This window comes from Cherax quadricarinatus, chromosome 77 (genome assembly GCF_038502225.1).
Source record: "Cherax quadricarinatus isolate ZL_2023a chromosome 77, ASM3850222v1, whole genome shotgun sequence".
NCBI classification, from domain to species: domain Eukaryota; kingdom Metazoa; phylum Arthropoda; class Malacostraca; order Decapoda; family Parastacidae; genus Cherax; species Cherax quadricarinatus.
This window is the reverse complement of record NC_091368.1, coordinates 18,365,231-18,381,007: the sequence shown is the minus strand read 5'-3', so window position 1 is coordinate 18,381,007 and position 15,777 is coordinate 18,365,231. Positions and strand designations below refer to the sequence as shown.

General features: G+C 38.6%; 1 protein-coding gene across 1 annotated transcript in view; it reads right to left on the bottom strand.

Moving 5' to 3' along the window:
* The window catches only part of LOC128702062 (probable glutamate receptor), an 83,806-nt gene that overhangs the window by 44,768 nt on the left and 23,261 nt on the right, over window positions 1-15,777 (bottom strand). Inside the window, exons 4-6 of the mRNA XM_070101510.1 lie at window positions 13,184-13,274; window positions 11,327-11,631; window positions 7,734-7,944 (exon numbers count right to left, since the gene is read on the bottom strand). Of these exons, the coding sequence (XP_069957611.1) occupies window positions 7,734-7,944; window positions 11,327-11,631; window positions 13,184-13,274 (607 nt within the window). The remainder of the gene's footprint in view (window positions 1-7,733; window positions 7,945-11,326; window positions 11,632-13,183; window positions 13,275-15,777) is intronic.

Below are 15,777 nucleotides of genomic sequence, written 5' to 3'. Positions count from 1 at the left end.
TGTCTTATTTTTGTGCGAATGTTTAAAAAATAAGTGTTTTCAGTGATCATAGTAGTTTTGAGATGCATGATCTTAGATTTTTTGGTGATCTTGGTGATTAGTGTTGATAGATGACGGTAAACATGATATGGAATTGGTGATCGTGATTTTTGTGTGAATAATTATAAAAATGTGTGTTTTCTGTGATCTTGGTGTTGGGGATCATAAAATCTGGTAATCGTCTTGGATATAGTGTTCTTAGATAATGTAGGATACAACAGGTTGAAACAAGGGGGGTTAGGTGTGATGTTACCAACCACCAAGTAACACAATGGGAGTGTGACGTCACTGGAGGTGAGCTCGTCGGTCCTGTGAGGTGAGACATCGTGTGTTGGTGGTAGTGAGGTGAGTGCGCTTAGATATTGTCAAATATGATTTTTTTTTTTTGTGTGTGTGTGTGTGTGAAATGTTTATAAAAATGATTGTTTTCTGTGATATTAGTGATTTTGAGGTAAGTGAACATGGGTGATTGTAGTTGGTGATTGTCTTATATTATGTGTGTGTATAAGATATGTTTTCAGTTGATGGTGATCATGTACTAAGTGTTTGCGTATTAGGTTTGTGTTCATGCTTTTTTTTTATGCGCCAAATGGGGAGGGAGTTCTTGGTTATAGTGATTTGAGGGGATTTCTATAAAAAGGATGTTAGATGGTGATGTTAAACTTAGTTTCTGGTGATTTTGACGGTGATTGGTAGTATTCAGTGGTGATTTGGTAGTAATCAGTAGTGTTTTTTTGGGAGTATTCGGAGGTGTTTGATGGTGTTTTTTTGAAGGTGTTCAAATGATGTGCAGAGCATTTTTTGAAGAAGATCAGTGGTGTTCAGAGTTGGTTCAAAGTTAGTCAGTGTTTAGGTTAGGTTAGGATAGGTTAGGTTAGGATAAGTTAGGTTAGGTTAGCTTAGGATAAGTTAGGTTAGGTTAGGTTAGGTTAGGTTAGGATAGGTTAGGTTAGGTTAGGTTGGGACAGGTTAGGATAGGTTAGGTTAGGATAGGTTAGGTTAGGTTAGGTTAGGTTCGGTAGGTTAGGTAAGGTTAGGTTAGGTTAAGTTAGGTAGTATTCGAGGTGTTTGATGGAGTTAGGTTAGGTTAGGATAGGTTAGGTTAGGTTAGGATAGAGGTGTTTGATGGAGTTAGGTTGGGTTAGGTTAGGTTAGGTTAGGTTAGGATAGAGGTGATTGATGGAGTTAGGTTAGGTTCGGTTAGGTGAGGTTAGGTTAGGTTAGGAATTAGGTTAGGTTAGGTTAGGTTAGGATAGACAGTTGGTCTGGAAAGAGATGATTTTCTACCTTGGATGTTACCCGCATTACATGGCGCCTGTCTGTCCTGAGTTGACGCAGGTGTTATGTTCTACCTTGGGTGTGAAGCGCATTACACCATGTGTTGGGGTGACCCACAATGAGTCTCTCAGAGCGAGGACAGTGCTTCTATTCGGAAATCGAGTAAATATTTCTACCATTGAGTGTGTTTTACCAACAAGAAAATAATGTTCGATTTTACGATAAAGTTTTCAAAACTAATTTGGAAATATCCAAAAATGGAGTCGTTCAAAGTAATTCTGGAGTACTCTAATGTATTTTGGAAGTGTTCCAATATATTTTAGGTTAGGTTAGGATAGGTTCGGCTAGGTTAGGTTAGGTAAGGTTAAGATAGGTTAGGTTAGGTTAGGTTAGGGTAGGTTAGGTTAGGTTAGGTTAAGTTAGGTTAGGCTAGGTTAGGTTAGGTTAGGTTGGGTTAGGTTAAGTTAGGTTAGGTTAGGTTAGGCTAGGTTAGGTTAGGTAAGGTTAGGTTAGGGTAGGTTCGGTTAGGTTAGGTTAGGTTAAGTTAGGTTAGGTTAGGCTAGGTTAGGTTAGGTTAGGATAATTTAGGTAAGGTTAGGTTAGGTTAGGCTAGGTTAGGATAAGTTAGGTTAGGTTAGGTTAGGTTAGGTTAGGTTAGGTTAGGTTAGGATAAGTTAGGTTAGGTTAGGCTAGGTTAGGGATGTGTGTGTGTGTGTCTGTGTGTGTGTGTGGGGGATGTGGGATGTGGGTGATGTGGGATGTGGGTGTTGTTGTCGAACTAGAGATACCGAAAAGACGTTATAAGTGGGTTGTTTTTGTGACTTTTTCTGATGTAGTGTGGCCCCTTATTAACTTTAATGAACTAAAAGGGTTAAAACGAGAAAAAAATGGGGGGTGTGGGTGTTGTGACTTTCTGATGAAATTAGATAAAACGAGAAAAAATTGTGGGTGTTGTGGGTTGTGGGTGTTGTGGGATGTGGGTGTTGATCTTAGTTTATGGTGATTTTGGTGGTGTTTTGAGTGTATTCAGTGGTGTTTTAGTATTCAGTGGTGTATTTGGGAGTACTCAAATGGTGTTTTTGGAAGTGTTTCAGTGTTGTTTGGAAATGTTCAAAGGTGTTCAAAGGTGTTTTGAGTGTGTTCAAATGTTGTTTTTTTGAAGGTGATCAAGGGTGTTCAAGGGTGTTTTGAAGGTGTTCGAAGGTGTTTTGAGGTTATTCAAAGGTGTTTTGAGTGTGTTCAAATGATTATGAGAGTGTTTTGAATGTGTTCAAAGGTGTTTTGAAGGTGTTCAAAGGTGTTTTGAAGGTGTTGAAGGGTGTTTTGAGTGTGTTCAAGGGTGTTTGAAGGTGTTGAAGGGTGTTTTGATTGAATTCAGCGGTGTTTTAGTAGTAATCAGTGGTGTAATTGGGAGTACTCAAATGGTGTTTTTGGAAGTGTTTCAGTGTTGATTGGAAATGTTCAAAGGTGTTTTTGAAAAGTGTTCAAGAGTGTTTTGAAGGTGTTCAAGGGTGTTTGAAGGTGTTGAAGGGTGTTTTGATTGAATTCAGCGGTGTTTTAGTAGTAATCAGTGGTGTAATTGGGAGTACTCAAATAGTGTTTTGGAAATGTTCATGGGTGTTGTGGGATGTGGGTGTTGTGGGTGTTGTTGTCGAACTAGAGATACCGAAAAAAAATGTTATAAGTGGGTTGTTGTTGGGACTTTTTCTGATGTAGTGTGGCCCCTTATTAACTTTAATGAACTAAAAGGGTTAAAACGAGAAAAAAATGGGGGGGTGTGGGTGTTGTGACTTTCTGATGAAATTAGATAAAACGAGAAAAAATTGTGGGTGTTGTGGGTTGTGGGTGTTGTGGGATGTGGGTGTTGATCTTAGTTTATGGTGATTTTGGTGGTGTTTTGAGTGTATTCAGTGGTGTTTTAGTATTCAGTGGTGTATTTGGGAGTACTCAAATGGTGTTTTTGGAAGTGTTTCAGTGTTGTTTGGAAATGTTCAAAGGTGTTCAAAGGTGTTTTGAGTGTGTTCAAATGTTGTTTTTTTGAAGGTGTTCAAAGGTGTTCAAAGGTGTTTTGAAGGTGTTGAAGGGTGTTTTGATTGAATTCAGCGGTGTTTTAGTAGTATTCAGTGGTGTAATTGGGAGTACTCAAATTGTGTTTTTTTGGAAGTGTTTCAGTGTTGATTGGAAATGTTCAAAGGTGTTTTTGAAGGTGTCAAAGGTGTTTTGAAGGTGTTCAAAGGTGTTTTGAAGGTGTTGAAGGGTGTTTTGATTGAATTCAGCGGTGTTTTAGTAGTATTCAGTGGTGTAATTGGGAGTACTCAAATTGTGTTTTTTGGAAGTGATTCAGTGTTGATTGGAAAATGTTCAAAGGTGATTTTGAAGGTGTTCAAGAGTGTTTTGAAGGTGTTCAAGGGTGTTTGAAGGTGTTGAAGGGTGTTTTGATTGAATTCAGTGGTGTTTTAGTAGTAATCAGTGGTGTAATTGGGAGTACTCAAATAGTGTTTTGGAAATGTTCGTGGGTGTTGTGGGATGTGGGTGTTGTTGTCGAACTAGAGATACCGAAAAAAGATGTTATAAGTGGGTTGTTGTTGGGACTTTTTCTGATGAAATTAGCTAAAACGAGAAAAAATTGTGGGTTGTGGATGTTGTTGTTGTGACTTTCTGATGTACTGTGTCCCCTTATTAACTTTAATGAACTAAAAGGGTTAAAACGAGAAAAATTGTGGGTGTTGTGGGGTGTGTGTGTGCGTGTGTGTTAGGTGTCATAGAGTTTTTTTTTGTGAAAATCTTGGTTACAGTGATGACATTAGTTAAAACGAGTAAAATTTGTTGGTAATTGATGAGGGTAGTGTAGTCGAATTAGAGTTACCGAAAAAAGATGATATAAGTGGGTTGTGATGAAATTAGTTTAAAACGATATTCAAAGGTGTTTTGAAGGTGTTCAAGGGTGTTTATGTGAGTATTCAAATGATTATGAGAGTACTTTGGGGGTGTTCAAAGTAAAGTGTTTGAGTTAGTTTTTGTGACTTTTTTCTGATGTATTGTGTCCCCTTAATAACTTTAATGAACTAAAAGGGTAAAAACGAGAAAATGCCTAGTCTGGAGACTGAGGGGATGAGTTGTAATTTAATGAAAGTGCAGATAAATTAGAGATGTAAAATCTTATTTGGGAGTACTCAAATAGTGTTTTGGAAATGTTCAAAGGTGTTTTGAGTGTGTTCAAATGTTGTTTTTGAGAGTGTTCAAGGGTGTTTTGAAGGTGTTCAAGGGTGTTTTGAAGGTGTTCAAAGGTGTTTTGAGGTTATTCAAAGGTGTTTTGAAGGTGTTCAAGGGTGTTTATGTGAGTATTCAAAGGTGTTTTTTGAAGGTGTACAAATGATTAAGAGAGTACTTATGAAGGTGTTCAAATGATGTGCAAGAGTACTTATGAAGGTGTTCTGGGAGTATTCAGAGATGATTTGGGGGTGTTCGAATGATGTTTTTGGAGTATTTCAGTGTTGTTTGGAAATGTATAAAGGTATTTTTTGTGAGTATTCAAATGATTTATGAGAGTGTTTTGAAGATGTTCAAAGTAAAAGTGCGTATTTAACTTCGTAATATGTAAAATTGTGAGTAGTGAATTTAACGAAAGTGGATGTAAGCGATGTGGTGACTTTCTGATGCATGTGTCCCCTTATTAACTTTAATGAACTAAAAGGGTTAAAACGAGAAAAATTGGGGGTTATGAGTGAAAATTGTGAGGTGTTGGTTGGAGTGTGAGGGTTCGGGAGGGTGGGGAGGAGGTTACTTCGTGGGGGGAGTGACCTGAGATGAAATAGTTAAAAAATGTCTAGACTTGTGTTGTAAAGAAATTGTGAGTATTAACGAAAAAATGTGCCTTTCTGATGTACTGTGTCCCCTTATTAACTAAAAGGGTAGACAAGATTCAGCCTGTGTGCGCGTGACGTCACTGACATAGGGGGCGACCTGATTCAACCTGTGTGCGCGGTCCTTTTTAGTTCATTTAACTTAATGAGAGGAATACTGACGTCACTGACCGCCGAGTAAACACCCTTCATTAGACCTGTAGTAAGCATGCCCCCATAGGAGGAGTCTATTTTGAATGCTTACCCCCAGAGGGGGGATTCCAAAAACTTTGATCCGAGGAATTTTGAAAACCCCATAGGGGGGAATCCAAAAAACTTGATCCAAGGAGATGGAGAATTTCGAAAACCCCATAGGGGGGAATCCAAAAACTTGTATTATAGAGAAATTTTTGGGGTTGGGGGGTGAAAGTGGGAGGGGGATCCGAGGAAGTGGAGACTTTGATATTGAGAAATTTTTTGGGGATGGGGGGTGAAAGGAGGGGTACCCAAAAAAACCTTGATCCAAGAAGATGGAGAATTTCGAAAACCCCATAGGGGGGAATCCAAAAAACTTGTATTATCGAGAAATTTTTGGGGTTGGGGGGGTGAAAGTGGGAGGGGGATCCGAGGAGATGGAGACTTTGATTTCGAGAAATTTTGGGATGGGGGTGAAAGTGAGAGGGGGATCCGAGGAAGTGGAGACTTTGATATTGAGAACCCCATAGGGGGGGGGGGAGTATCCAAAACTTGTATTATCGAGAAAATTTGGGGATGGGGGGTGAAAGGAGGGGTACCCAAAAAAACTTGATCCGAGGAATTGGAGAATTTCGAAAACCCCATAGGGGGGAACCTTAAAAACTTGATCCGAGGAGATGGAGAGCACAAGAAAATGAAATTCAAAAAAAATTCGAAACCCCGTAGGGGAGAATCCAAAAAACCTTGATCCAAAGAGATCATAAGAAAAAAAAATTCGAGGCGCGGGGGCGATCCGGACGACGCCGCAGAAGGCGCAGCAGAAGGCGCGGGCGGGAGCGCGGGCGGGCGCGCGGGCGGGCGGGGCGCGCGGGCGGGGGCGCGCGGGCGGGCGCGCGGGCGCGCGGCGCGACGGCGGGGTCGCGAGGCTGGGGTCGTGGGGGGGGGGTATTGGTTGGGGGGTCAAGGGTGAGGTAGTCTCGAGGGCGAGGTCATGGTCAAAACCGGAAGTAACACCTAGGTGTGAAAAGGTGACCCTCCAGCTGCTGGTCCTAGACCGGATACACCGCCCTGTAGAAGGCCTAAACCGGAAGGGATGCTCCAGTGGAAGGCCCAAACCGGAAGGGATGCTCCAGTGGAAGGCCTAAACCGGAAGGGATGCTCCAGTGGAAGGCCCAAACCGGAAGGGATGCTCCAGTGGAAAGCCTTTTTCCGGAAGGGATGCCCCAGTGGAAAAATCGACTACTTATATATATATATTTATATATATATATATTTATATATATATATGCATGCAAAACAACCACTGTGAAAGAATAGAGAAATTCCAAGCGCTTTCGTGACTACTCACGAAAGCGCTTGGAATTTCTCTATTCTTTCACAGTGGTTGTTTTGCATATTCTGAAATCACCTGTTTACTGTGATCTTATTGCATATATATATATATATATATATATATATATATATATATATATATATATATATATATATATATATATATATATATATATATATATATATATATAATCAGTAACAACACTTCACTAGCCAAGGATTCGAACCCATGGTGCTTTGGCCTGCCTCATGGTGGCGAAAACACATGACGCCCTTATCCAATGAACCATACGATCTTTAAGAGTAGGGCATCCAGCGGAACTGGATGTGGTACTCTCTACCCATGGACACACGATGGTGTCCCAACATGAGGCAGGCCAAAGCAGCATGGGTTCGAGTCCTTGGCTAGTGCAATGTTGCTATTGATCAATACCACTCGTTCGTGGTCATAATAATATAAATTACTTCTCGTTGAACTAGTACACCAAACAGGGACTAGAATGAAATTTGCCTCGAGTCATCCACACCATCGTGTGTCCTTGGGTAGCGAGTACAACATTCAGTTCCGTTGGATGCCCTACTCTTAAGGATCGTATGGTTCAGTTGATAAGGGAGTGATGTGTTTTCGCCCATCATGAGGCAGGCCAAAGCAGCATGGGTTCGAGTCCTTGGCTAGTGCAGTGATGTTACTGATCAATACCACTCGTTCGTGGTCACAATATATATATATATATATATATATATATATATATTTATATATATATATATATATATATATATATATATATATATATATATATATATATATATATATTGGTAAAAAAAGAATGAAAAGATGGGGTGGTAGGGGAAGTGGAATTTTCAAACGGCTTCAGGAAGAAATCCAAATATTCTTCCTTGAAGCCTTTTTATCCACTTCTCCGAGGCTATGGGTCCTACAATTTACACCAGATGTGAGCCCCATCTCATATATATATATATATATATATATATATATATATATATATATATATATATATATATATATATAATTTTTGCTTGGCATACTTGAAGGTACTCTGCATTTATTGAGTTTCTTTGCCACATCATAATTGCTGATGGATCATCGAGAACATCTTGTAGTGACTGGTAAGGTTGAGAGATGTGTCTCACTGCTAGGAGAGCCATGAGGTTGCCAGAGTAACTCCGTGTTAACACCAGCGTCACCATCATCCACACCACCAGTAAGAAACGTTCCGTCCACCGGTACGAGGCCACCCTCATATCTACAACAATTACCGAAATACCTCGAGTTATACAAATGTCAGGAATAGATCGATATGAATGAAAAAAAAAATAATTACATAAATTAATATGTTTTTATATAACAAACCGTAATTATAATTAATTATTCAAATTTGTCTTTAAACTATTTTTTTTAAATTCTTCTTCTTATTATTATTTATAATTCGCTAAATTATTGCTTCCATCCATTCACAGAAAATTCATACTGAGGAACTAAAATAAAATTATTCCTAAAAAACAAATATGTTAAGCATTATTTTTTTCTGACGGATGAATATATTAGACAGTATTTCAAGATAGTATTTCAAGATAATATTTCAAGATAGTATTTCAAGATAATATTTCAAGATAGTATTTCAAGATAGTATTTCAAGATAGTATTTCAAAACCTACCTTGTTGTATTACTATGGCAACTTACCTTATTGTATTACTATGGCAACTTACCTTATTGTATTACTATGGCAACTTACCTTATTGTATTACTATGGCAACTTACCTTATTGTATTACTATGGCAACTTACCTTATTGTATTACTATGGCAACTTACCTTATTGTATTACTATGGCAACCTACCTTGTTGTATTTCTATGGCAACCTACCTTGTTCTATTACTATGGCAACCTACCTTGTTCTATTACTATGGCAACCTACCTTGTTCTATTACTATGGCAACCTACCTTGTTCTATTACTATGGCAACCTACCTTGTTCTATTACTATGGCAACCTACCTTGTTCTATTACTATGGCAACCTACCTTGTTCTATTACTATGGCAACCTACCTTGTTCTATTACTGTGGCAACCTACCTTGTTCTATTACTATGGCAACCTACCTTGTTCTATTACTATGGCAACCTACCTTGTTCTATTACTATGGCAACCTACCTTGTTCTATTACTATGGCAACCTACCTTGCTGTATTACTATGGCAACCTACCTTGTTGTATTACTATGGCAACCTACCTTGTTGTATTACTATGGCAACCTACCTTGTTATATTACTATGGCAACCTACCTTGTTATATTACTATGGCAACCTACCTTGTTGTATTACTATGGCAACCTACTTTGCTCTATTACTATGGCAACCTACCTTGTTGTATTATTATGGCAACCTACCTTGTTGTATTACTATGGCAACCATCCTTGTTGTATTAATATGGCAATCATCCTTGTTGTATTAATATGGCAACCTACCTTGTTGTATTAATATGGGAACCTACCTTGTTGTATTAATATGGCAACCATCATTGTTGTATTAATATGGCAACCATCTTTGTTGTATTAAAATGGCAACCATCCTTGTTGTATTAATATGGCAATCATCCTTGTATTAATATGGCAACCTACCTTGTTGTATTAATATGGCAACCTGCCTTGTTGTATTAATATGTCAACCTACCTTGTATTAATATAGCAACCATCCTTGTTGCATTAATATGGCAACCACCCTTGTTGTATTAATATGGCAACCATGTTTGCTGTACTATGACAACCATCCTTGTATTAATATGGCAACCTACCTTGTTGTATTACTATGGCAACCTACCTTGCTCTATTACTATGGCAACCTACCTTGTTCTATTACTATGGCAACCTATCTTGTTCTATTACTATGGCAACCTACCTTGTTCTATTACTATGGCAACCTACCTTTTTCTATTACTATGGCAACCTACCTTGTTCTATTACTATGGCAACCTACCTTGTTCTATTACTATGGCAACCTACATTGTTCTATTACTATGGCAACCTACCTTGCTGTATTACTATGGCAACCTACCTTGTTGAATTACTATGGCAACCTACCTTGTTGCATTACTGTGGCAACCTACCTTGTTCTATTACTATGGCAACCTACCTTGTTCTATTACTATGGCAACCTACCCTGTTCTATTACTATGGCAACCTACCCTGTTCTATTACTATTGCAACCTACCTTGTATTACTATGGCAACCTACCTTGTTGTATTACTATGGCAACCTACCTTGTTGTATTACTATGGCAACCTTCCTTGTTGTATTACTATGGCAACCTACCTTGTTGTATTACTATGGCAACCTACCTTGTTATATTACTATGGCAACCTACCTTGTTGTATTACTATGGTAACCTACTTTGCTCTATTACTATGGCAACCTACCTTGTTGTATTACTATGGCAACCTACCTTGTTGTATTAATATGGCAATCATCCTTGTTGTATTAATATGGCAACCTACCTTGTTGTATTAATATGGCAACCTACCTTGTTGTATTAATATGGCAACCATCCTTGTATTAATATGGCAACCATCCTTGTTGTATTAATATGGCAACCTACCTTGCTGTATTACTATGGCAACCTACCTTGTTGTATTAATAACATGGCAACCTGCCTTGTTGTATTAATATGGCAACCTGCCTTGTTGTATTATGTCAACCTACCTTGTATTAATATAGCAACCATCCTTGTTGTATTAATATGGCAACCACCCTTGTATTAATATGGCAACCATGTTTGCTGTATTATGACAACCATCCTTGTACTAATATGGCAACCTACCTTGTTGTATTACTATGGCAACCTACCTTGTTGTATTAATATGGCAACCATCCTTGTTGTATTAGTATGGCAACCTACCCCTTGAACATTAAAATGGTATAAAATACCGACAGGTTGTTAGGTAAGACACATATGCAACAGTTAGGTATCTTTATAATGAAACGTTTCGCCTACACAGTAGGCTTCTTCAGTCAAGTACAGAAAAGTTGATAGAAGCAGAAGATACTTGAAGACGATGTAATCAGTCCATCACCCTTAAAGTTTTGAGGTGGTCAGTCCCTCAGTCTGGAGAAGAGCATTGTTCCATAGTATGAAACAATATTGTTTCATACTATGGAACAATGCTCTTCTCCAGACTGAGGGACTGACCACCTCAAAACTTTAAGGGTGATGGACTGATTACATCGTCTTCAAGTATCTTCTGCTTCTATCAACTTTTCTGTACTTGACTGAAGAAGCCTACTGTGTAGGCGAAACGTTTCATTATAAAGATACCTAACTGTTGCATATGTGTCTTACCTAACAACCTACCCCTTGTTGTATTAATATGGCAACCTTCCTTGTTGTATTAATATGGCAACCTAGCTTGTTGTATTAATATCAACCTAGGTTGTTGTATTAATATATCACCTACGCTTGTAATAATATGTCAGCCAGACCATACCACGGGTGAGGTTTGAACCCGCGGTCAGAGTCTCAAAACTCAAAACTGGCTTGTTTGCAATCGTGTCATTACGATTTCCTGAGTCATGTCAACCATTTCTGTAGTAATAATATATCAACCAACCTTGTTGCAATAATATATCAACCAACCTTGTTGCAATAAAACGCGGATAAATTCAAAGGTGTTGGATAGCCAGGTGTCCAACGGGAAAGTCTTAAGTGAGATGTTTGATGATGGTCGAGTCTTTACCAGTGACGCTGCCAATAGTGCCACAAGCAGTGCCACCCATACCACTGGAGTTAAGGGAAGCAGGAATCCCCATGTGTCAATCTCTGGTGTTCCCAGACCTGCTAATATCCCAGAACCATCATACCACATTGGCCAAGCAAAATCTGCCGCCTCAGCACGAGTGGCAGTTAGACTGATGGGTCCTATAGAGATGTCTGCTTCCTGGTGACGTCCATCGATATAAAATAAGTTATATTCAGTTCCGAAAGTTAGTTAGGTTACAGAAGTTATATTCACTATTAGTTTATTACACTGTTTTGTTAATTATAACAATGTTATTCCTTGAAAAAGATGAAAAAGTGTAGCAAAGATTTTATTTTTTAAACTTATCAAGTTTCCCAAAAATGAATGTTTTTCCTCTATTTCGATAACTTAAATAAATGAGAAATATGTTTAAATATTGGTTGCATTACTTGACAGGAAATATTATTTACTAGTAAATATTTTTATTCAAACCATACCACGGACGGGGATAGAACCCGCGATCAGATTGTCTCAAAACTCCAGACCGTCGTGTTAGCCACCAGACCAGCTAGCCACAATAAGATTCATCCAACTAGGTATATTTCTACACCATAGGAAGGTTAACATAGGCACCACTGTGACCACAAATGCAAGTTTTTACAGACGAATCTCCAGCTAGCGTGGCCGTGACGAACTCTAGCTCAAGTCCCAAGTGGCTAACGCGACGGTCTGGAGTTCTGAGACTCTCTGACCGCGGGTTCTATCCCCATCCGTGGTATGGCTTGTTTGCAGTCGTGTCATTACGATTTCGTGAATCATGTTATTTTTATTCATATATTTTCCTAGCCTAAGTTTTTCTGATGTTTCTTCAACATATCTAAAACATTACTACCAAATTATTGCTGCCTCTGTCTTGTCACAGTTTTCAGATTTCATTATATTGTTATGAGTTGTGTTTATATGCTCATCACATCGAAGAATAACAACCACAATACCTAGTTAGAATAACTAGCAACTAGACTGTTATCATGTCATGACTGAGGGAGAATTGGTTAATAAGGCACAATGCAGATCACCTGAAAAATTAGGAGACGGCTGAGGTTAAGTGAGGAAAATGCCGAGATCAGATCACGAGTTAAAGAATTTGATTATATATTGAAAAAGTCGAGCATCAGCAAATGTTGCTGATACTAAGATTAATGTTAGTAATGTTAGTAATGTTAGATTCAACAAGACAGCATCTACTGAGGCTAGAAAAGAAATAGATAATTTTTATAGAAGAACAGCGGACTTTATGCCTCTTTCCTATCTTTAGGTTAAGTAAGATTCGAATTGGACAAATGTTTCTTGATGGGAACTTAGTCATATGATGAACCACCACTGGAGTTTTTAATCATCTGACCAAGACCTTCCGCTGGCTTCCCAGTCCACCCTTTTTAGAACTAAAATTATTAGTATAATTTATTCCCTATAATGATATAGACCACAGTCTATAAATAACTAGATTAAGACATGTTTCAAATATTTGAAGTAATTCAAAGTTTGTGATAATTAGATTCCAAATAAACTTATATATTATTTTCCTATTTAACTTTATATAAGCAATATCTTTGTACATCAATGTGAAGGTTTTTATCAGTTATTGTCAATAAACTCTCGTAATTTTTGCTATAAGTAAACAATTATTTTTACTATTAATTGAAACATTCAGTTCTTGGTTTGTTTACCAGTGTTTTATCTCCAGACTCACCTCTCGCTGCACCATTCCTATCATGCCAGTCCAAGTGCCATTATTTGTCTTGGTGCCAAAAGCTCTGTCGTGAGGCATAACGTTTGTATATCTGTGGAGAAGGTAATATTAATTTAACATTACTCCATTAACCTTTGCAAACTGCACTGCATCATTGCAAATATCGTCCATGTTATTACGTGAGGTTCTTCTCTCTGTATTCTTATTCTTCTAAGTAATCCTATGCTCGTAATCACATGTCGCCTCATAAATGTTTCTCTATACTACCAGTTTTTGTAATTATATGTCTTTGTCTTACTTTATCTGTCCCTCTTTACTTCCACTACAGTTTGTTTGCTTGTTGTATTAATATCAACCTAGAATTGTACTGTTCTGCCTGTCTCAGTCTAGAACTGCACTGTCATGTCTGTCTCAGTCTGGAACTGTACTGACATGTCCGTGTCAGTCTGGACCTACACATTATCAACTCTGTGTCAGTCTAGTACAGTCACATTTAATCTAGTGTGAAGCATCACTATAATCTCTAAGTCACTGCTATAATTGTTAAGAACATCAATATCTTGTATCACAGGTACATAAAAGTACTCGATGAGGCTGAGGCTGGTAATTTTGATATTACTCACAGGCGTCGTATGTATCCATATAAATAATGTTTTGTCGTGTTAGGAAGATTAATATTATAGTTTTGTCTGCTTGATCATAAATAATTTTGTTTCAGCATTACCGTCTTATCATCTTAATTACAAATAATATCACAATGTAGTATTGACTGAAGATTCTACTGTAATATGGGTGTAATATAAATACTGCTATATGCAGTTAACAAAGCGATATCTGCTTCCAGAAATGCTGAGTTCAGCACCAACACACTAACTGGGAGCCGGAAGAGAGTGGACATACCAGCGAAGAGGCGGGGCCAGGAACTGTGAATCGACCCCTGCATCCGCACATCGGTGAGTACATTAGGTGAGTACTGGCTGATTCCCACACAAACCATCACATCCGATACTTTGACATTTGTTTGTCAGCTTGACAGTCGACTCCAAATATACTGGTAAGACTTAGTTCCAGGTATGCTAGTTCCAGGTATGTTGACTGTTCCCCGGGTTAACTTTAGGCTTTGCATATGTCGGGGCAGTTGGACACAGTTTCCAGGCTGCATCAGACAAGGGAACCTATACAAGGCGGCTACCTGCGCACCAACCCAGTCTGTTTTAGTGGGCTATCTGCGTTCCAACACGATCTGTTTTAGTGGGCTACCTGCGCACCAACCCAATCTGTTTTAGTGGGCTACCTGCGTTCCAACCCAATCTGTTTTAGTGGGCTACCTGCGTTCCAACACAATCTGTTTTAGTGGGCTACCTGCGTTCCAACACAATCTGTTTTAGTGGGCTATATGCGTTCCAACACAACCTGTTTTAGTGGGCTACCTGCGTTCCAACACAATCTGTTTTAGTGGGCTACCTGCGTTCCAACACTATCTGTTTTAGTGGGCTATATGTGTTCCAACACAACCTGTTTTAGTGGGCTACCTGCGTTCCAACACAATCTGTTTTAGTGGGCTACCTGCGTTCCAACACAATCTGTTTTAGTGGGCTACCTGCGTTCCAACACAATCTGTTTTAGTGGGCTACCTGCGTTCCAATACAATCTGTTTTAGTGGGCTACCTGCATTCCAATACAATCTGTTTTACTGGGCTACCTGCGTTCCAATACAATCTGTTTTAGTGGGCTACCTGCGTTCCAACACAATCTGTTTTACTGGGCTACCTGCATTCCAACACAATCTGTTTGATACATGGCGGATGATATTCCTTGCCCACCTGGTCTTGACTTTTTCCTCTTGTCGAAGATTTTGTGTGTACGGTCAGAGTCAATTTAAGAAGATTGCAGGTCATAGTTTCAGTACTCCAAGCGTACTTCCATTACTTTACATTACTTACATGTCAATATAGACAGTGAATCATAAAGTATTTAATTAGTATGTACATTCTTTGATATTTTTGTCAGTTCTTACATGTTAGTTCGGACACTGAGTTGTCAGTGTTTAGATATCTCAGTTAAGGTGACCTGACCTGACTAGGTTGGGTGCATTGGCTTAAGCCGATAGGAGACTTGGACCTGCCTCGCATGGGCCAGGAGGCCTGCTGCAGTGTTCCTTCGTTCTTATGTTCTTATGTTCTTATGTACTTGGAAAACTAGTGATATGTGAGACTTAAACAGTACGTCTTGGCACAGTGCCTGTGTAATAGATTCCACTGAAAACTAAGTCTGTTGGTTAGTTAATGTTAATATATATGTTGGATTACAAGTTGTGTTATATTAAGGGTTGAAAATAGTTTGTTCTGAGATAAGGGGTCTCTTCTGTATGTGTAAATTCTTCTAGTCACTAGTAAACGAACATTTTTCATTACCTTTACATTAAATCCTGTATTTATTGTTACAAATAAATGAAAAAGTTTTTAGCTTTAAAATCTTGTCGCAGTCGACAGAAGAGTCTATTGGTGTCACTTTCTTCTGGTTAATAGTTAGTACAAGAATCTGGAACAATAACACTATCATGTCTTGTCTCAGATACTGCACTGTTATTTCCC